General features: G+C 38.6%; 2 protein-coding genes across 2 annotated transcripts; one reads left to right on the top strand and one right to left on the bottom strand.

Annotated features, from left to right (window-relative positions):
• Positions 1 to 213: 213 nt before the first annotated feature.
• Positions 214 to 4,848, bottom strand: si:ch211-133n4.6 (uncharacterized protein LOC797776 homolog). The gene is made up of 10 exons (XM_057355331.1): positions 4,678 to 4,848; positions 3,627 to 3,685; positions 3,336 to 3,368; positions 3,217 to 3,249; positions 3,099 to 3,134; positions 2,009 to 2,041; positions 1,845 to 1,880; positions 1,697 to 1,726; positions 995 to 1,027; positions 214 to 902 (listed from the first exon to the last, which is right to left on the bottom strand). Exons 1-10 carry the CDS (start codon positions 4,686 to 4,688, stop codon positions 751 to 753), a joined length of 456 nt encoding a protein of 151 aa, XP_057211314.1. The 5' UTR covers positions 4,689 to 4,848; the 3' UTR covers positions 214 to 750.
• A 3,091-nt stretch (positions 4,849 to 7,939) lies between these two features.
• On the top strand, positions 7,940 to 17,660 carry zgc:86598 (STKc_CK2_alpha domain-containing protein). The gene is made up of 14 exons (XM_057355526.1): positions 7,940 to 8,050; positions 10,499 to 10,574; positions 14,152 to 14,282; positions 14,516 to 14,627; positions 15,223 to 15,324; positions 15,415 to 15,465; positions 15,554 to 15,613; positions 15,776 to 15,859; positions 16,116 to 16,226; positions 16,338 to 16,439; positions 16,572 to 16,672; positions 16,766 to 16,914; positions 17,115 to 17,204; positions 17,293 to 17,660. Exons 3-14 carry the CDS (start codon positions 14,182 to 14,184, stop codon positions 17,409 to 17,411), a joined length of 1,182 nt encoding a protein of 393 aa, XP_057211509.1. The 5' UTR covers positions 7,940 to 8,050; positions 10,499 to 10,574; positions 14,152 to 14,181; the 3' UTR covers positions 17,412 to 17,660.
• Positions 17,661 to 21,792: the final 4,132 nt, after the last annotated feature.

Here is a 21,792-nt window from a genome sequence, read left to right as displayed (position 1 = left end):
TTTGCATTTCTTGTATAAGTCATTGAAAACTCTTTCTTTCTTTGTTTATTTTTTATTGAGGCAAACAAGAAACAGTAGTCAATAGTCATTGCTTTGTGTTTTATTTAGGGGTACAATAAAAAGAAAGAAATGCTTCAGAATAACACGTTATTGATTGTAATATTTAAATTCAATACTGTTAAATACTTTGTGTATAAAAAAAGTTACTGAAAACAAAGATAGAAACACTTTTGATTTAAACACTGACATTGTGAGGAGAGCGAAGGCTTTTTCGGTGTATTTTCTAAGAGCTAAAAGTCTCGGCATATCTGAGCACGTAGTCATCAGGTTGCCAGCACCAGCGCTTGTCGTCAAGTCTGAGATATTTTGATTCTTATCCCGTAACTTTATCCTGTAATTGATCTAAAACAAAAACGAACCCTCTATAAATCTAATACAATATAAAAATCTAAACATTGTATTGTCTGATCTAAAATGAAGTCATCAAAGTGTCTGTGTCAGCCTGACCTCTGGCTTGAGTTTGTAGAATATTTGACAAGCACCCATAGAGTCTGTGCCGAATGTCATAAAAACAAACAAATAGATCGACAAACACAGATAAATCAGTACATCACAGAAGATAAGGTCTAATTCAAGATTCTCAAAACATAAAAAATGCCGCTGCAAACAAAAACAATAATGTTTGTTTTTCTTATATTACTGCCTTGGCATGACGGGTCTGTCTTTGATTCCCTGTCTACCGTTCACATCTCATGGACGAAGGTTTCTTGATCTCTTTTTTGTGGCAGAGGAGGGTTTGCTGCGCTTGCGTGCTGATGCATTGTGGGATTTGGTTGCCCGTTGGACTGGAACTGGGGCGGGTTTCACCACTGCCACCTCCTCCGAGTCTGGGCCTTCGTCCTCTGAAGAGAGAGACCGAGAATTGGCAAAAATGGTACGACTTGTAGTTTAAACGTTTATTCACTGTATGTGTTTATTACAATCTGAAATTTACCATCATGGTCTTCCATACTAGATTGAGCTGCATCTAGAGACAAATAAACAAACGTGAGATGTTCATAGCGAATGGGTGAAAACACAGTCCAAAAAATGTTGTGTACTGTACTATTTACTATTGTAAACTTTAGTAAAATGAGCTATTAAACCTTACCATAGTAAATGTGAAAGTTTACTACAGTATATACTACAATTTGACAATGAATTTGCTATCGTTAATACTGGAGAGTACCATAGTGTACATTTACAAAGTGTAGTAAATATTCAAATGTATTACAGTTTACCGTAGTAAATATTAAATATACTACAGGTTATCAGCTTATTGTTAATACTACAGAATACTATAGTATACATTTACAAAGTTTAGTAATTGCTACAATTGGCACAGTTTACTATAGTAAAAACTATACTACAGTAAAGTACTTTATAATCTAATATTTTTATAAAACATCAGCATCAAATAAATTCTACCATGATGTAAATACAGTTTTAAAAGGAGTTTTTCCCAATGCAGTAATGACACTTTTTAGGGAAAATATAAAAGTAATGTAATAATGCAAGAAATATTTGAATTGACTTTTTGTCCCGCACTAGATGATGCTCATGTTTCTACACTACACATACAGTCTATACCACTATATATATTGTTTTCCACTTTACATATAATAGTATAATTATTGCATATAATGGAATTGCTCACCTGCTTTGGGTACATCATTTACTTGAGGTGCTGAGAATAGAAAGAGACATTTAGTGTTCATGCAGTTTGTCTTTCGTTGTGCTATTTAGTGTAAATTAATATGAGTAAGAATTAAAATGTGAGATTTTTCTTATTTTCTGATACTCACAATTATTTCCTGTCTCTGCACTAGTACTGCTGGCATCTAAATGATGATAGGACGATTGATTATTACAGTTATTTGTGATGTTTATTTTTACAGCTGATTGTCAATAGTTCAATTGAATGAATACTCTTTATTTTTATCATTAACTGTGCTGTCATTTGTTATACCTGCGGTTGCTCCATTATGATACAAAAGCTCATCTGGACATAAAGAAAAGAAAAATCACAGATGAGATCTCATTAACATCTTCATTCTATCAGTAGTACAACAATTAAATTAAATTGAATTGAATTGAATGGAAAGCAAATGGAGACTTTTGCTTTCATCTTGTGCTGCTTAGGATTTTTTCACTTTACATGAGACTTTACAAGGAGTAGTTAACTTTAAAATTTGTCCCATTTGACTTTCCATAGTCATTTTTATTCCTCATTTTATTCCGACAAATTTTGAAGTGAACTACTCGTTGAACAGTGTCTCAAACTGTGCTCAGGTTTGCCAAGAAATACAATTTTGTGGGATTTCAAATTGAAATAATTTTTCAAGACAAATCTATGCTGTCTATTTTATTTTAAAGCTCTATGTTCAACAATTGGTTTCTTTTCTGCCAAGGAATTTTAGGAGAGATGTCCGAGGATGGAAAAAAGATGTGCGTGAGTTTTCAGACACCACTAGAGGGCAGACTTATAAAGACTAACACCAGACTGGTCTGCATCTTGAGTAAATCCCTGGCACAGTTCACCCAAAAATAAAAGTTCTGTTCTCATTTATTCCCCCACATGTGGTTCAAAATCTGTATTTGACTCTTTTTCTCAGTTGAACACAATAGCAGACATTTTGAGAAATGTCTCAGTGGTTTTGTGTTCATACAAACAGTGTTGTTTGGTTATCAACATTCCTCAAAACACGTTTTTGTGTTCTGAAGAAGAAAGAAAGCGATACAGGTTTTGAATGACATGAGGGTGAGGAAATGATGAAAGGATTTTCATTTTTTGTGAACTGTGATGAGAAAGGCTATGAGGCTAAACGATAGAGCTACACTAGATGAATAGATCTCCTATGCGTGTGAGTTATGTATGTGAAACCAAGCTGTGTTGTACAGTACATGCAGTAGTGGATTCCTCATCACACATGTTTTTTTGTTTCTAAAAATGACATTATTTCTGTGTATCGTGAATGTTTAACAGTCTTGCGCACAGTTTTAACTCCAGACTTTCTTTAACCAGCTTCTCTCCTGCATGTGATGGATGATAAACTCACCGTTGGGGAGGTCGGACAAAACCAAGTTCATACTTTCTGTGGATAACAGAACAGAAAAGCAGTCGTGTGAGACGCGGTCCGTCTGAAACACTGGAAACAGAATGTGAAACACACTTACCAGTCGGTGCCTCGTCTGAGGTTGAGTCCTGATCTGTGGTGGGAAAAAAATGGTTTAATTTCTAAATGAATATTTGACACGAAAACGCGTTGAATGTTTCAGACGCGATGTGTTTTCACCTGTGGCAAAAATGGCTTGGGACCCTCCATCAGCTAAAATGAAAAATAAATATTTCATTGCATTTTTCAGTTTAAAGTAATGCATATGTCATATTGGAAACACATGTTCCATTATTGACAACGTGAAAACATCTGCACTTTTAATTTTGTTTATATGTTAAAGGCTATTTATGCATTGCTTCACTCTATGACTCTTAAATCAGAACATGTTAAGTAAAATAACAATTCTCTGTGATGATACGTATCTCAGGCTGTTGTCTGTCAAATTTCTTGAGAAAATGATTCTTTCACCTGCTTCAATGTCTGCTTCGACCAGAACCAGCGCCAACGAGCAGAGGATAAGAATGTACCTGTGACATAACACAAATCATCATTTATTAATACAGACAAATAGGTTTAGAGCATTTTTACATCAGTTCCATTAATGAAGAAAAACTTCCCAAAGAAATGTTTAATGCCTCCATATAACTGAAAGGGTGATGATAATGGACGTTTGTTTAGTTTTTCTTTTAAAATACATTTCAGGTTCCTACATCTTCAGCTTGGGGTTTTGTTTTATATTAGTAAGAACTTCAAGGGATAGTTCATCCAAAAATGAAAATGCTGTCACTCAATAAATAACTTTGTTCTGATGAACAAAGAAAGATATTTGGAAGAATGTAAGTAATTTTCGGTGTTCCGGGACATCGTTGACTATCATAGTAGGAAGAATTAAATGGTAGTCAAAGGTGCCGAGAACTCTTTGTTTTCCTAAATTCTTCAAAATATCTCATTATGTGTTCAACAGAACAAAAAATATTTTTTTTCCTACTATGGTAGTAGTTGATGTCCCAGAACTGAAAATTGCGAGCATTCTACCAAATATCTTTCTCTGTGTTTATTGGAACAAATAAATGTATCCAGGTTTGAAACAACCCGAGGGTGAGTAAACGATGACCGAATTTTCATTTTTGGATGAACTGTCCCTTTAATGATGAAGAAAAAATATAATCAAATAGTGTTTTATATCAAATTTAACATTCATTCTACATTTAATTTTCCTACATCCAACTCGAAGGTATAATAGCAATGATATCTTTTATCAATGGTATATATTTATAATAAAACATCATAGAATAGAATTAGCTTCAGAGAGTTGTATACATATGCATTATGTGCCGATATTTTGAAGTTCTCACAGATGCTGTGAATTGAAATTTCATCTTAATTCTATAATATCAACTCCTGTGATGTGTGCATTTCTCAATGTCTCAATAGTAGAATTGTGAAGATATAAAGGTAACTAAAGTAAACTCTGTGTTGTGTGTCTCAGTCATCGATGAAATGATGTCAGGTGTCTTACCTGGTGAGCATGGTCGGAGATCAGAGACGGGCTCCTGCAGTCTACAGTACACTATGTAGTATTGCACTTGAACTGGTCCTGTGGCGACGCCGTCCGTCGACGCTTTTATACCTCTTCGAAGGCCATTGAGATTGTGGGAGGAGAGCTGCGCTTATTGTGAAAGAAGAGAAGAGGGGAAAACAGCTTCGTCTTGGATTACGTTAATTGCACGGCTTAATGTAAGGATTCGTACGTCTCCTGTACATTCCCAATGAAAGTCTCTATCGCTTCCTTTGTGTGACAGCAAACCTTTTGTTACCCGCTGCATATTTAACGTGTTTGGCTTTCTCTGCAGGTGGAAGTGTTGCGTTTCTGTGGAAAGTTGTGATGCGAGCAGGAGGTCGCGCTTAACCTGATCTTCAGGTGGTCTTTGACCTGTGCACGTCAGTCCGATGCCCCATAGACCGCCGGTGGGTTCACTCAGTGGGGGGATTCCCTGGGTCTCAGGGCAGTATTCGGAGGGAAAGGTAACCCTAATTGCTCCGTAAGGCAATAGCGGCCTGGCAGAAGATAAATAGAAGTTTTCCTCAGTCAAAAGCCTGGTGTTGGGGAAATGGCGCTTGTTTTTTGGCCTCTTGTTGTCATGATGCCAGCGATAAAGGAGGTATTAGTGCTCAGCGCTGCAGGAAAGACTGTGAGATCCGTGTTCAGGAAATTCCTGCTCTTTCTTGAGATTCATTTTGAGGGAGGGAGAGCGAGAGAGACGGTCTGGAAAACAGTGTCGGGTAGCGTCTTGGGCCGAACCTGTCGTTTTGAGATACGTTGCGTTGCCAGAAAGTCAGGAGTAGACGCGGGCGGAATTCGAGAGGTGTGACGTAAGTCTGCCGTGACGACACAAATAACGTCGTGAGTATTTCAACAAACAATGGCCTGACAAAGATCTCAGAGAATGTCACAAACGCGTGAAGCGTAAGACTAAGAGCTCTTGTACGTCCCAACGAGAGACTCGTCCGTCCGTGGACATTCAATCTGTCGACTATTTTCCCCTTTATCAGACCAAGCTCCTGCCAATGGAAACGGGCCGTCTCTAGACAAGACAGGAAGTCTACCCATCTGGGTTTTACCTTTCGTGGATTTCCATGGGCGCCTGTGGTAAAATGGAACGGGCCGCTCTGAAGCAGAACCGGGGTTAGAGTTTTGATAATGGGAGAAAGTGTTCCTGTGTAATAGAGTTACATTTGACATGTCCTCCGCTGTGGTATTTCGGAGCAGCCTCGCCCGCTATCAAAGGACTCCTCTGTCTGCACGCTAAAAGGATTTTTCCCTTTAAAAGCGTAAATGGATAATTAACCATTGAGGATCCCTCGCTAGGCCACATTACGGCCGCTTAGCTGTCTTTTCAAGAAACACGTTGGCGAGGGAAGTCTTTGAAAGCTGGTAAGGTCAGATTTACATGTGTATGTGAAACGCGCCCGAGGGCACACGGGACCCCTGGAAATGAGCGGGACCGTACATAATGTACTCATTCGGGATTGAAAAAAGGCACGTTACATGAGAGAAACCCACCTCGCTCGGGTTACACGACCGTGAGGATTAGTATGAACTCAAAAACCTTTGTTTGCTGAGGTGTGTTGGCATGATTTCAGGAACAGAGCCATTAACGAACACACAGTTCAATTAATAAGAAAGTTATTTATATAATAGGTCCACATATGAGAGAAGTACTCGTTTTTAACATAAAACATGTATTTTTTAAACATCGTCACTATATTATTATTCATTTAAAAACAATTATATTGCGAAAGCGTTTGTATTAAGAGGTCTGTTTATTCTTGCTGAATGGCCTTTCTTGGTTGTGTCTTCATTCAATTTGTTCGAATATAATAGATATATGAAAAAGGCTTGTGTACCACGAAGATTGAAGAATTAGTTTGCAATAAAGCAACCATCACACAAATGTGAGTGCTGTTTGATTTGTGTGGTCGGTAAGAAGCTGCGACCTCTCCTGATAAAGTGCGTGAACCCTGTGCCAGCTGTCATAATGTCAAGATAAGTTTCATTGCCTTCCATCATCGTGGAAAAATGACGCTCTTTAACCAGCACATACCAGACAGGATTTATTCAGCGGTTGATGGGATTGAATCACTTTTTAATACAGAGAAGTATCACATGAGACTGAGGAATAATCCACGCTCAATTACTCGGGCATTCTATCAAATAGTTTGAGGTGGCTTTACTTTCACAGGTATTAAACTTCAAGACTGTCCTGATTCATACTTCAGACATGTTCTTCGTCAAAATCGCTGGACAGTCTGATTCAAATGTTGGTATCGTGAAAAAGAATGTTCGCTCTTTTTTTTTAGGGTTATAATAATCTAATTAGGTCTAAAATGGCTAATTAGACATTTCTTAATAGCAGTTAAATAATATTTAAAAGAATGAATCAGACAGAAGGGCTTACATTAAGTGAAATGGTTTTTACAATGAGATTTACTGTCATTGAAAACCACACTTATTCAGACTTCTTCCATCAGTTATCTTTCTGAAGTGCAAGTCCACATTAGGTTGGATTACAATTGGCAAAAATGGGTAATTGAGTTGCCTGTCATCAGGTAAATTGGCCCATTTCTTTATTACTTTGACAGACAGGCCATTTAATAAGCTTCATAAGATGCTGACAGGGTTCTAGAGTGTCACACTTCAGGTCTTTGTATCTGGCATTTTAATTAATGTCAGAGGAGCTGATAACTACGAATATTTCTATCAAATAAAAGACTATCAACCTGGCATCCCATTCATTCAGTGAGTCATGTGATACTCAGACACACAATGAACCCACATGAACTACTGACTCGCAATGCCAACATTCTTGTCTACCATGAAATTACATTCTCACTCAGATTGTTAATACACAACATTTTGGGCTACATTTATACTTCACAAAACATAAAAATCTGTCAGTCTGTGTATCTATCTGGGGTAAAATTAATGAGACTAACAGATGCGACTCTTAACAATTAATTAAATAACGTAAAATGTAATACAAAACACCATAATGTACATAACTATAGGAAAATATAACTATATATGTGAAGGGGTTTTACAGTTAAACAGGTTTTCACCCTAGCATTTTAAAATCATTTTTTGTTAAAATCACGAACATTTTTTACAATGCAGAGTGGGATGGCTGGTTTAGTAATAGCATATTCTCCGCCGTCTCAGCCTCAGAGTAATAGAATGGCTTCGACTGACAGCGGGATGTCTGGAAATCGAGTGTCTTTGAGCGGAAGTCAGCTTGAGTGAGCGCGCCGCTGTGTCGCGCCCCCTGCAGGACTGGAGGAGCGTCGCGTCTCCTCGCGCTAACTCCTCCGCCATATTAACAGAGAGCAGAGAGGTAATCCAAACCGCATTTTATTTCAACAATTTATGCCATATAACACGAATTTCTACCCGGTATAGCATCATTGAATAATTTTATTGACAGTTTGGGACTTGTATATTGTGTTTTCTACTCATTGTGTTTTTATAATGCCTTTAATCTGTAGATGTTAAACGTTAGCATGGCTATAGGCTAACGTGATGATATGCTAATAATATAAAGATTAATTCGACGATTCGTTGGGTATTTTATTGTGTTTGACGTTTATATTATGTCTTAAGATATGCTTGAGTGTAGATGTATTAATTAAATAAATAAGCTAAATGTTTAAAATTGAGCGAGGCTTTTAGTTTAGCTGCCAACTGATGCTGCCCATTCAGATCTGAATGAGAGTTCAAGACTTCAGACTGAGCTTATGATTTTTTTCCTGTTTAATATCTTCATCATTAGAATTAGAAATAAATCAAAATAATGAAACCAGTATTTATTCAGACCTCGTATGATGTTTATAGAAGTTGGAAATGGTGTTCGAAGAATAGATGTGGTTTATTTTTCAGTGGGATATTTAAAGGGTGGATATGGTTTTATAGGACATTTGGATTAAATACTGACAGTATAGGAAAAGGTTCAATTGTACAAGCAATGATTTTTAGTAAATCGGTGTGATTCTGCATGGTAGCGAAGGTGTTTAATCTGGGGAGAAATTTACCCCCAAACCATCACTGAATTAAACGGATTGTCTCATTTTTGTATTCTTTAATCTTGCTATCTGACTTATTTTTGTGTCCCAAACTAGTGAGCTACCTACATAGACAGACCAAGTATCTCAAACATTTTTGGGCCAGGGATTTCTTTTTTCGAGGACCACCTTTATAATTCTAACAGTTATTAAGCATATTTGTACTCTTAGGTGCCATTCGAACTACTTGTATTGTATTTTTTTAACCTAAATTCTTAAATGCAGGTTGTATAGTGTTATAGTGTAATACCACTTATATGAGTTAAAACAGAGTCATTTTATTATGAGCTTTAGCTTTGTTTGCAAGCCTCTGAAGAAAGCAGGCATTTGCTGTTCTCAATTGAAATAGAATAAACATTTCTGTTGTTGACCCAGAGTTAATGTTGGTGGGAATAATAAACACAATATGCTTATTGTATTAGTGCAAATGTCCATGTGAAAATATGCACTTTTTAATATAAATAAAAATTGTGGCATTATTTCTTGGACATGGTTTTTCTGGTGGTCTGCGGACCACTCTTTGAGAACCCCTGATGTAGATAGCAATTTTGAATGTAATTTTGTGCATTCAAAACATAATTGCCAGAAATGCTGTTTAGGTGGTCAAGTTACTAGGTTTTGAGATGCAGTTTGTGCGCTCCTGGTTTCTTTTCACTAGCGTTTGTTTGAATATGTGGGTTGGTCTCTGTGTGGTTATCAATAACTGTAAACACTGGAGTATATCCATATTTAATTTATAGGACATGTGTCAAGGGTGCATTTAATGTGGCCATACAGCAACAACATATTTTATTATATCACCAACAACAGGCTCCCGACATCACTTATAACTAATGATTCAGTTAAAATGAAATACAATTTATTCACCCCCATGTTATTCCAAACCTGTATTACTGACTTTCTTCTGCAGAACACAAAAGAAGATATTTTGAAGAATGTTGATAACCAAACAACATTCAAGGCAGGGTAACCGATTTCCAAATGACGCTTTAGACAACTGAGTCAGGCAGAGTACCAAAACAACCTTGTAGCCAATCAGCAGTAAGGTGCACAGGACGGACATTACAGCGCCGAGCGCTGACGAAAGCGAAAGATGGGGGTAGGGGTGTGTTTGTTTTGGTGATTTGAACATCAACAACGGCTAAGAGAAATCGGACACCCCGCCTTTAAACTCTATTGACTTCAATTGTATGATCACAAAACCACTGAGACATTTCTCAAAATATCTTCTTTTGTGCTCCACTGAATATAGAGTCATGTACAGGTTTTGATTGAAAAGGGGGAATAAATGACAGAATTTTTATTTCTGGCTTAAATGTGATCAATTACAAAAAGAGGCTGTTTAAAGAGAAGCTGCCATTGGATCGTGAAACGGGTAGTCCCGCCTCTAACAGAGCTTGAACATATTTCATGGGAATTATTGGGTATTGAGCAGCACTGAATAATATTGAGAGAGAAAATGGCACATGTCTGCATCAATGTTATTAAAATCTTAAAGGCTGATGTGATGGTTATTTTATATTTCAGTCTCGTGACTGACATGACTGTTTGTGTCTTCTGATAAAACACAAACCTGTCAAACATCACACAACATCTGTGTTGTTGCGTTTTTAATGCTGATGTCTGTGGTCTGGTTTGGCTGCACACAGCATGTTTTATTTACACTAATCCCAACTGACGTCATTGATGATTTTTAATGTTACTTGTTTTGTGTTGCTTTATAGGTGTGTAGTGTTTCACCCTCTTGCCAGTACAACGATAAAGTCATCAAGATTTCAGTGGCTGCCCTCAAACATTAAGGTAAACCTTATCATTTTTTGGCTTTGGGTGACCCTTTCTGGGAACTTCGAACCAAATATTTGACTCCAGCGCTGACTCTCAGTGAACACAAGCATTGTGACTTTAAAAGCAACATGTGATATCAGGTTTAGCGCTGTGCTCAGTGCTCACTGTTTGTCGGGAATCTCTGGAATGATGCTCAAACCAAAATCTCATCCAGCACAAAAATGATCCATCGTGGATGGTTTTTAGTAAAAAGTACTTGATTCTACGTACCCTCTTAACTGTGGTAAAATCAAATAGCTTGCAGAAGATATTCATAAATCGTGTTGGTGTGCGTTTTCATCCCTGAAAGAATGTCTTGACATTTTTGGAGCGCATGGTCTACTCTTCCTCGATCTGCTTGCACTTAGATTAAAACTTTTCTGCCCAGTGTTTAAGCACCTAGGTCCAATTTATCAGGGAGTCAGGCGTCCGTAAAGCGTCTCGGTCATACGGTTTACTTTCATTCTCTACCACACGCAGATCAGGTCACGGCTTTAAAGAGGAATGACGTTTTTAAAGGTCTGTAGTGGACCAAGAACCCCACATGTGCTACTGTTTGAAAGCTTAGAATCTCTATTTTCTGCAGATATGGATCACTTTGACATTTATTTCATTGCAAGAAAGTTATTTACACTTAATTTACACCATCTCTACCCCCCCAGTATTCATATTTTTCATATTACTCGAATATGACACTTATGTGCAAGTCATACATCAAATAAAAGCTCTCATTCCCAGGAATAAGGTTCCACTGTTATTTTAATCGAATTATAATCACACATCCCACAGTCTTCCACTGAATGGTGAGGTATGAAATCGTCTTTTGTAAACAGACAAGTGAAATGATTGAGTATGTGCTCCGTGAGCTGCAGCAGATGCTACATCATCGTTTACCTTAGGCTCTCATCTACAAAATGAGTTTTCATTTCAAATCCAAGTCAAAATGTTCAGCGTTTTCTGACTGTGGTTGTGTGCATGTGTAAAGTACAGTACAATAAAGTAGTGTTATGATATTTTAAAATTCGGGGAAATATGAAAACATGCACCGATCCAGATGACATGCATATCCTCGGAGAGCTTTGGCTCTCAGCTTTACGATGGTATATCGCAAGCTTATATCGACCAAGCAGCGGCTGAGATATTGCAGCGTGAACGAGAGGAGACATGTGCAAAACACATAGCCCAGACACACCATGGAGTAATGCACACGGCACGGGCTCGTTTGGAACTCCAAAAATGGCTTCTAAAAAGGGAAAACGGCATCAAAAGAAGGTTTTTCTCGGGTTAGAGGCTGTTTGGAAGAGTTAGATCGACTCGGTGTCACGGATTTGGAGAGCGACGCGAGCTTCGATTGGGTACGAGAGGTGGCCTTCATTGAAGGAGAGGATCCTGATCGCTGGATAAGTAAGTTTATGGTTTTTGAAATGTATTATTTGTGTCATCATTTTTTATCATGACTGCGCTTGCTAGACGAGTATTCAGATGTTTGCTAGTTTATTATATTATTTATTATATAAAGACACAGTTCGTTACATTGGCATGAACTGTGTTTGTTTGTGTTACAGTCTGAGTTCATCTGATGATGAGTGGGTTCCTCCAAAGAGGCCCTTCAGCACCCCTGGGCCCAGCCCCTCTCACCACAAGTCCCACTTCTTCTGGTCAGACAAGAGACTATACACTATGCACATTCTTTATGTTATATTTACAGTGTGAAAGATGTTTGATCATAGAAAAATAAAAGGCAAAAAGTACTACTGTGTGTCATTGCTCTCTTTGATATAGTATTATGATTTCTTCTGAGACGATTGGAAATATGAATTAAAGTCATGTTGCTATGGTTATCATCAAGTAAAAGTATGATTTCTGTGGCCTTGTAGTATCTTGTTTTAGCACTTTTGGCAGGTGGGAACTTGGTGACTTGAATTACACGAAAGGGTCATATATAGAAAATGATCATAGATTTTATGCAATCAAACATCAGAAAAATAAGACCACCAGACAAAAGAATTGATGTTTCAGCATTGTATAACCAAATATGTTTTTGTTTAAATAAAAATGTTACATTTAAGATCATAAGTCTTTATTTGGGGGGACGCAAAGCGATGCACTCTACACAAAGGGGGCCTTACAACGAAAAAGTTTGAGAACCACTGTGCTAGAGCACACAGGGCCTGAGTTATTCACGTTCAAAGACGGGGTTTAGAACAAAACAAATAAAAAAGCGCCTTGTATTGAGGTGGTTCATCATAGGACAGACAACATATATAATAATATTATCACTTACAGCAGTTTTGTATGTAATTTCAAAGGGTTTTCTGTAAAATGACATTATAGTGACAGTTCACCCAAAAATGAAAATTCTGTCATGATTCACTCAGCCTCATGTCATTTCATACCTGTATAAATGAAAGATATTTGGAAGAATGTTTGCAAAATTCTGTGACATCATTGACTGCCATAGTAGGACAAATTAGATGGTAGTCAAAGATGCCCCCGAACTGTTTTCCTAAATTCTTCAAAATATCTCACTTTTGTGTTCAACAGAACAAAAAAACGTTATTGGCTGTGTCCGAAAAAGCCCCCTATACCCTAATATAGTGCACTATTTGAGGGGACATCCATTTTTAGTGGTGTTCATAGTGGACATTATTGAGTGCACTCATTCAATCCCATGATGCATCATAATAACGAGTGTACAGCCGATGTTCACTCACGGCTCGCTGCTAGCCATCTATCGTGATGCTCGGGCTGAATGAATTCCCGAGTCTAGGCAGAAGATGGCGCCCGCAGCATATCCAGTGCGCGAATTGAAAGTGGACTATATTAGTGAACTAATGTAGGGAATAGTGAATGAGGGTATAGTGGGCGATTTCAGACACTCCTACTGTGGTAGTGGATGATGTCACAGAACCGAAAATGGCTATAGGAAATGTATATAGGTTTGAAACAACCTGAGAGTGAGTAAATGATGACACAATTTTCATTTTTGAGTGAACTGGCCCTTTAAGATATTGCATTTATCCCACTGTATGTGGCTATGGGAAGACTTCAAATTTTGGTAGGCGGAAATTGTATAAAAAGGGTATTATTCCTCCCTTCAGTTGGAATAGAATAACTCTTGCATAGATTATGATAGAGACAATTTTCCTTTCTCCCGTGTTTGATGACATGTGCTGGAAACATCTCAAATTGTTTGCAGGGAGCCGGAGTACTGGAGTTATTGTTAAATAAACAAAACAAATAGCGCCTATTTTTGTGTGTGTTTATTGTAACGCAGACAACATAAACAATCATTTTGATCACTTTAAACGGTGTTTTATGTAACCTCAAAGGGTTTCCTGTAAAATGATACCAAACTTTTGTATGTACACCTCTGCGTGTGGATATGGGAAGCTTTTCAATTTGGGAAGGCCAAATCCAGGCGGAAATCCCCCAAATAGCTCCAGAGTTTAAGGGGTTAAGGCCCCGAGGCTTTTATTGCGGCTCGATGGTATGGTTGTCTGTTGTTCTGAAAGCTCAGTCCTGTATTGATTCTTTTCTTGTGTTATCACAGTCCTGACGTGAGACGTGACACGTGCACATCATGTCCGGCCCTGTCACGAGTCGATCTCGCGTTTATCCAGACGTCAACACACAGAGACCACGGGAATACTGGGACTATGAATCTCACGTCGTAGAGTGGGGGTGAGTGTGAAACGACGAGTGTGAATAAATGTGAATTTCTATTGTAAAGTCATTCATATAAAAGGATAGAGCGCTCAGCGTAGGTTACAGTATCCCACAATGCACTGCACTCAATTCAGATCTCTTCATAACTGTTCATGTGGTTGGCTTTGAGAGTTTGATGAAGCGGTTTCCAGGTATTGACACGATAGAGAAGCAAGTCAATGTGAATTTGTGTTTTATGTCGTTTACAGGAATCAAGATGATTATCAGTTGGTGCGAAAGCTCGGCCGAGGAAAATACAGCGAAGTGTTCGAAGCCATCAACATAACAAACAACGAAAAAGTAGTCGTCAAAATACTCAAGGTGAAGAGCGTCAGACTTCATGCCTCATCCTGGTTCGCGTTTTCTTTGACAAGCTTGTTTGTGTTGTGGCAGACAGCGGGAATAGTATCCACACCAGAACCTGTTGGCGGGTGTTCAGATCCGCAGGCGCCTCACCAGTTCCTGCTCTTAACCGGAGAGAGCTCTAGATCCTACCGATAACACTTCTCCAGCTGAGGGCTTCTGTTCAAACGAAGTGATAAATAGTGTGGAAGATTAGTGCCGCTGTCCTGTAACGTACCGAACCGTGTATAATGAACTTCCCGTAGCTGGAGACACGAGGGATGAAGCTGGAGAAACGAGTCTAGACGCAGTCGGGTCAGATAACCTCAGTCAGATGTTCTAGGAATTTGTGGGGCTGAATGATGTTCTGTAGGCTCTTAGAGCTGGATTCACAGGTTCATGATATACCAAAGAAATGATTCTTTTCATCTTTCATCAAAATGTTCTGCCTTTCTCAGATGTGATCCAAAATCAAATGAACCAGTGATGATATTGTCTACTTGACACGGATATTTGGTTTAACCTGACGCATCGTCATTAATGATTTTGTGTTTTGTCTCTTGTCTGTGTGCAGCCAGTAAAGAAGAAGAAAATCAAGCGAGAAATAAAAATTTTGGAGAATTTGAGAGGCGGCCCCAACATCATCACACTTCGAGACATTGTCAAGGACCCTGTGGTCAGTAAACGTGTCTGCCATATTCAATATGTAAGTGATCGTAACACTGTCACACTGTCTAATTGACGTCTCTTGTGTATCTCGGTGAAGTCTCGAACCCCAGCTCTGGTTTTTGAACATGTGAACAACACAGACTTTAAGGTAAAACACTTTACCGACTTATTTAAAAGGTTAAATGCAACAAACACGATCATTTCAGCTCAAGCTCTTTTTGTTTCGTTTTTTTAAGCAATTGTATCAAACGCTATCAGACTACGACATTCGGTTCTACATGTATGAGATCCTAAAGGTAAGCAGTCTGATATCTGCTATTAACAATCTATTAACAATGTATTAATAACAAATGCTCTTTTGTAATAATCTTTTATATTTGAACTAATACAATTTTAATTCATTTGTCATTTCTCTCTGTCCCATACTTTTTATAATGACCTTTTTTTGTCTCTCTCAGGCTTTGGACTACTGCCACAGTATGGGAATCATGCACAGAGATGTGAAGCCACACAACGTAATGATTGACCACGAACACAGAAAGGTACCGCGCCCCCCACCCATCGCCACGTATCATTGGTCAAGCCGTAACCTACGCCTGCATGTGGCCGCCTGATTGGTTGAGGAGCCGATTGACACGAGTACCTTTCAAAAAACTGTGTTTTTGCCGTAGTTATAAAAAGCAGCATTGTTTGTTGCTGTAGGAACAAGCGCAAAACTTTGAGAATAAATGAAAGATATTTTCCCAGTAATAACATTATGCACTGCATGAATCACACGTGGTTCTGTTTGTGGTTTAGCTTCGTCTGATAGACTGGGGCTTAGCAGAGTTCTATCACCCCAGTCAAGAGTACAACGTCAGGGTGGCGTCTCGATACTTCAAAGGACCTGAACTGCTGGTGGACTATCAGGTGAAAATCAGACCACACAAACAAGATTCTAAAGAGAAACTTTCATCTAACCTCAAGATTTCACTTGTTCGTGTCATTTGTCCTGAAGTCGAATGTTGGTTTTGTCTCCAGATGTATGACTACAGTTTAGACATGTGGAGTCTCGGCTGCATGTTGGCCAGCATGATCTTCCGGAAAGAGCCGTTCTTTCACGGACACGATAACTATGATCAGGTGAGAGCTTTCGCTTTGAAGCCACCTGAGCTGATGGTAATCTGATACGGATCAATGCTGAGTGAGATTACCCTGCAGTCTGTAAGGCGCCGCTGCCCCCTGCTGTCTCACATGAACACTGTCTTGTTTCAGCTGGTACGGATTGCCAAAGTCCTGGGTACAGAGGACCTTTATGACTACATCGACAAATACAACATTGAGCTGGATCCACGGTTCAACGACATTTTGGGAAGGTAAATGGTGATTTGTGTTCATGATGTATGTGGTCATTTTTTGTCGCATTTGTGATGTTTTTACTGATTCTCTGAAATCATCTCTGTATCCAGACATTCCCGGAAAAGGTGGGAGCGTTTTGTCCACAGTGAGAACCAGCATCTGGTCAGCACAGAAGCGCTGGATTTCATAGACAAACTATTGCGCTATGACCACCAAGCTCGCCTCACCGCCCGAGAGGCGATGGAGCACCCGTATTTCTGTGAGTGTGTGTCTTAGTTTGCCTAGTCAATTTCATAGCCACACCTGTTCAAAAATTGACAAGAAGTGACAACAGGACATGACCCTTGACTTTTTTATATTCAAGATGTATTAAATAACAAAGCACAGGTTTCCTCTATCAGAAACGAACCCTTCGCTGTTAGATTAATCAAGTTCATCCGTGTTCATGTGGTTTGTCAGATCCCATAGTGAAGGATCAGGCGAGGATGGGCTCGACGTCAGGACTGTCCACTGGTTCCACTCCAGTCAGCACATCCAGTATGATCACAGGTAAACTTCTGACTCCAGTGTCACCCACTCTTCATCTCTGTCCACCCGTCGCTTCCTCCCTTCTGAAATCTCACTCTTTGGTGTGTAGGAGGCGTCACATCCATGTCTTCAGCCCAGCCGATGGCGAACATCGCAGGTTCTCCTGTCATCTCGTCCCCGAGCGCTCTCGCTGCTCAGCTTCCTGCTGCCGCTGGAGCTCAGCCCTGAACAGACTCACTGACCGTCTCTCTCTCTCCCCGGCCACATTTTTATGAGTGTAAACAAACTAAAGAGAGACATTAGCTTTCTTTTTTCCTTTTTTTTTCCATACAATAATTATATATTGAAGTTTGGACACATGCATACAGTTGTAATGTTGCGTCAGTGTCAGACATTCTTTCCCTAAGATGGTGTCTATATAGAAGCCACTACAGTTTAGAAATTCAGTAAAATGGATAATAAAATTTATTTTATATGTCCTTACATTGGTCTGTGTTGTTTTTGAACGTACACACATTGGATTGGTTTTTGCATGTGAAAAACCTTTATTATAGATTTTTTCTAAACCTAATGTGAAAGATTAAGGCCCGATTCACATTTCGCGTCTTTTCCGCGCGCATATTCTTTATTTTAAATGTAGACGTGTGGCAGGGCGGCGACGCGGTCGCGACACGTTTTTTTAAGGCGCGGCGGCGCCGCATCGAGATGAAAAAATCTCAATTTTTCAGAAAGCTGCAAGCGCACCGCAGGTCATGTGACACAACAAACCAGCCAATATAGACAAGCTCAGAGAAGATGGAGACACAGATGATCACAGCATAACTAAATCTACTAGCAGAGTTATTGCGAGGTATTTTCAGTGCCTATAATCCATATATCCTTTGTTTATACCTCCTCGTCTCAACAGCTATTGTGGCCCATGGTTGCTTAGCGACGACAGACGCCAGGAGAGCAAAGTCCAGGGCCCGTTGCATAAAGCACCTTAAGTTATTCCCTGAAGTATGACACTTAAGGGGTGATTTTCCTTTACCAAAGACAATAGGAGAATAACTTAAGTGAAACTTAAGGTATACTTAAGGGAAAATTACACTTAAGGTGCTTTATGCATCCGGGTTCAGGCGCTTTGGAAAAAAAGGAGAAGGCAGTAAGGCTCGATTCACATTTCGCGCGGAAACGCGAGCTGCACTGTGTTCCCTTTTAAACTTAAACCCTGTCCAGGAACCCGTCTCTAAATCAGCACAGATGATTTACAAAATAACTGAAACCTTTAATCAAATCAATATGATTTTACTTGCATTAAATTAAGTGGTGCTATCAACAGATATTTGGAGTGTATTTAGTTCAAAATTTAAATTTTGCATCGTTGTTTTCTTCAAAGAAAACGCATTTAACCAGTTGACACATTAAAAACAGCATGGAAGTAAAATAGAAGTTACTGTTTAAATATTGGACACTTGGGTTTGAGATTTAAACAGTCAACAGTAAGATGTAAATAAGCGACGCTTGTTTTCTTAAACTACAGTCCGATTCTAAAATAAACTCTTTTTAGCGTGAAGATGTTAGTTTTAAGTTTCAGTTTAATGCCTATATACACAATTACGAGTACAAATGCCTAAATAATACCATGGGATTCTTTTAATTAAATTGGCACTTTTTATTACTAATTTGATCGTAACACTAAGTAAGTAACTGTTAGTTCAATTTTACAGCAATGAGGATCAGTGGATTAGACAGCTCAGACCTCTGTGTATTTATTATTAAACGTTAAATCTGCAAGGTATCATTTTTTATTACATTATTGGAGATAAAACTAAAAAGGTGTGAGTAACGTTACAGTAACACTGGCAGGTCACAGACAACCAGCTGCTGTCACGTCTGAATTGAGCTAATGAGCAACATTAAACAAAACAAACAAAAAAACCTTGATGACATCCTCATGACTTTGTGTACTGTCTGTAGGGCTGGGCGATGCTCCAATCACAAGTATAACTGTTTTCATTTGGCTGGCGATTTAAAATAAAAATGACTTTTAACGCCAGTTTAATTGTGAAAATAACATTTGAGTAGTGTCATAATTTTAAAATGTTCACAAACATTTTCATAAAATGTTAAAGTATAATGTAAAGTTAATATTGGCGTCTACGCGTTGGTGCATAAAAATATAAAATGAATAAATGTCACTCTCGTAAACAAGATGGGCCTTGAATATTGTTCTTCTTGCATTAAACACTATACTGAATCTATACTGCCAACAATATTTTGTTCAAGAGACGTTGTTTTCATGACTGAAAACAAAGTCACTCTTTCAAGTATTTCAGAGCAAATGCTTAAATATTGAGATACAAATAAACAAAACAATTAAAAAATCATTTTTATATCAAATATCGCCCAGCCCTGACTCTCTGAAATATTAAATTAATACATTAACATCAGCATAGAGTCGACAGAGTTCAGCTAGAAGTGAAAAGCGAAGTTCAATCATAACAAAACCATGCTGAAAAAGTGTATTGTGCAGTCAGGGAAAGTCTTATATTAACCAACATTCAATTCTGACAAGAGTTAATAAACAATTGAACATTAAAAGAGCACAAGCGAAGTCCTGTGTTTGGTTGTGAAAATGTCGCCCTCTGGTGGAACACAAGTAAAACAAACAGAGATGTGTGTCCAGTGAAGGAGTTTTTGTGCGTTAACAGCTGAACCTGTGTTTGAGATGAATGTCCATCAGGGGGCGCTGTTACACTCGAGTCTGTGAGAGAGTTCAAACACTGGATTTCACTTCACGACTCTGTCACTGGGAAACTTCCCGTCCTGTAGATTGAAAATGAATGAACCTTCATACAACAAACAGAATGATTTACATTTGTGCATTTGGCAGATGCCTTTATAAGAGATCAATGTTATCATCATAACCAACCAGGTTTTCACCTCAACACAGACAGAACAGTAAGAATGAAAAATCACAGAAGAGATCTTTTACATCTTAATAATCTTTTCCAGACATCAAGATTAAATGGAGTGCAGTTGGGAACTTTTGCTTAAGTCTCAGATATTTCTAGTAAAAAAAATGTGTGTCGGTCATTAAAGATTCAGAAGAGAACAATGTGTCAAACTGAGCTCAGGTTTGTCAAGTCTGCCATCTAAAGTCAATATTATTTATGTTGTTGCATCTGTTCACATAGAATCCTCATGATCTTTGGTTCACGTGACAGGAATTGAGAAGAGCTCTCACCTTTGAGCAGCAGGGGCATGATGGGTATTTTTTGCTTGAAGGCCATGGATGGATCCTGAAGAACAGAGAGCAGAATCTCACTACTGCACGTTTAACATGGCTTATCATTTCAAACGTGTTTCACGTTACTGTATCATTAACACAGCTGGAATCCCAGAGCCACCAAACCATCGATCAACAAACGCGAGTCTTACCGTCAACAGCTCGAGACCTGACGTAACCTTCCTGAACTTTCTGTAGGTGAGAGAGCGAGACAACGATTTAATTGATCACATTCATGTTGATCCGAGGGTCAAGAAACAGTTTTGACCTCTTATGTCTGGTTGAGACGGCTGCCTTTCATGTTCCAAACATTTTAGGCTTGATGATTATTAAAGAATAACAACACATGAGCACCATAAATATGCCAGATGTTTTGTATACGAAAGCTGACAGCCACTTTCAAAGACATTTTAAAATATGAACATGTTTAAACAATAGTTAAAATGATTTGACATTGATAATGACATCACATCATAGTGGTTATTTATTCTGCATGAGACATTTGTGCTTGTGTGCTTTCAAGAATACAGAATGCCTTATGTTTTGGCAGATACAAATATTTTGATGAACCGGTGACCTGCACTTACACAGTTTGTCCTGTGGTGGGCAGTGTTGTGCTATTCTAGTGTGCCACTCGTGGTGTCGCGCCAGTTACCAGCAGGTTGCTAATGACAAAACCATCGTTAGCATTATACAGTTTGAATCACCCTGTTACTAACCTATGGAAACTGATTTTTAACTACAAATGCAACAACTGTACAAGTATATAACTTACTTCTACATGGTGCTGCAGGTTTGATGTCGCATTTTTATATGTTGCTAGTTCGGATAAACACGTTACACATCATACTAACGCTGCCTTTATTGCACCCGAAGCCGAAATGGTCGCTTAAATATAGCAAGGGGTTCATTTAATATTCTTCAACAGATTTCGACGGGGTTTCGACTTGATGTCTGAGATCCCCATGTTTTTTTTTCTGATTTTGGGCCTTATGCTCTTCCATCACTGGAGTAATTTCCGGTCGCGATTTGTCCCCAGTTGTGATTGCGAAGGAATTTTTCTTAAAGTCACCATGCAGTCAAATATTCTAAGAGTTTTACACAAGTGTTGCTGTGATTATTATACATTATTTATCCGTGCACACTTTTTTTTTTTTTAATTCATTTGCACTTATCAAAAACGTTAAGCTCCTCTCCCCCTCTCAACAACAGGCTTGTTCGACTTGATGCGGCGCCGCAAGATCCGACAGGCGGATGACATCACAGTACCGCGAGAACTATTCGAAAAACTATAAAAAGTTTGGTTTCGAATCGATCTCGCGGTACTGTGATGTCATC

Source organism: Triplophysa rosa, linkage group LG16 (assembly GCF_024868665.1).
Source record: "Triplophysa rosa linkage group LG16, Trosa_1v2, whole genome shotgun sequence".
Lineage (NCBI taxonomy): Eukaryota > Metazoa > Chordata > Actinopteri > Cypriniformes > Nemacheilidae > Triplophysa > Triplophysa rosa.
The sequence above is the reverse complement of the archived record's forward strand: the minus strand, read 5'-3'. Positions and strand labels throughout refer to the sequence as shown.

Bases quoted from the DNA above. Each gene is read 5' to 3' on its own strand.
- si:ch211-133n4.6 (XM_057355331.1), bottom strand. The intron at 3,369-3,626 runs GTGAAAGAATCA...TTTTCATTTTAG, and splicing joins CGAAGCAGACATTGAAGCAG to CTGATGGAGGGTCCCAAGCC. The intron at 1,028-1,696 runs GTGAGCAATTCC...ATTTGTCTCTAG, and splicing joins AAATGATGTACCCAAAGCAG to ATGCAGCTCAATCTAGTATG.
- zgc:86598 (XM_057355526.1), top strand. From the start codon at position 14,182: ATGTCCGGCCCTGTCACGAGTCGATCTCGCGTTTATCCAGACGTCAAC. The intron at 14,283-14,515 runs GTGAGTGTGAAA...TGTCGTTTACAG, and splicing joins TCTCACGTCGTAGAGTGGGG to GAATCAAGATGATTATCAGT. The intron at 15,466-15,553 runs GTAAAACACTTT...CGTTTTTTTAAG, and splicing joins TGAACAACACAGACTTTAAG to CAATTGTATCAAACGCTATC.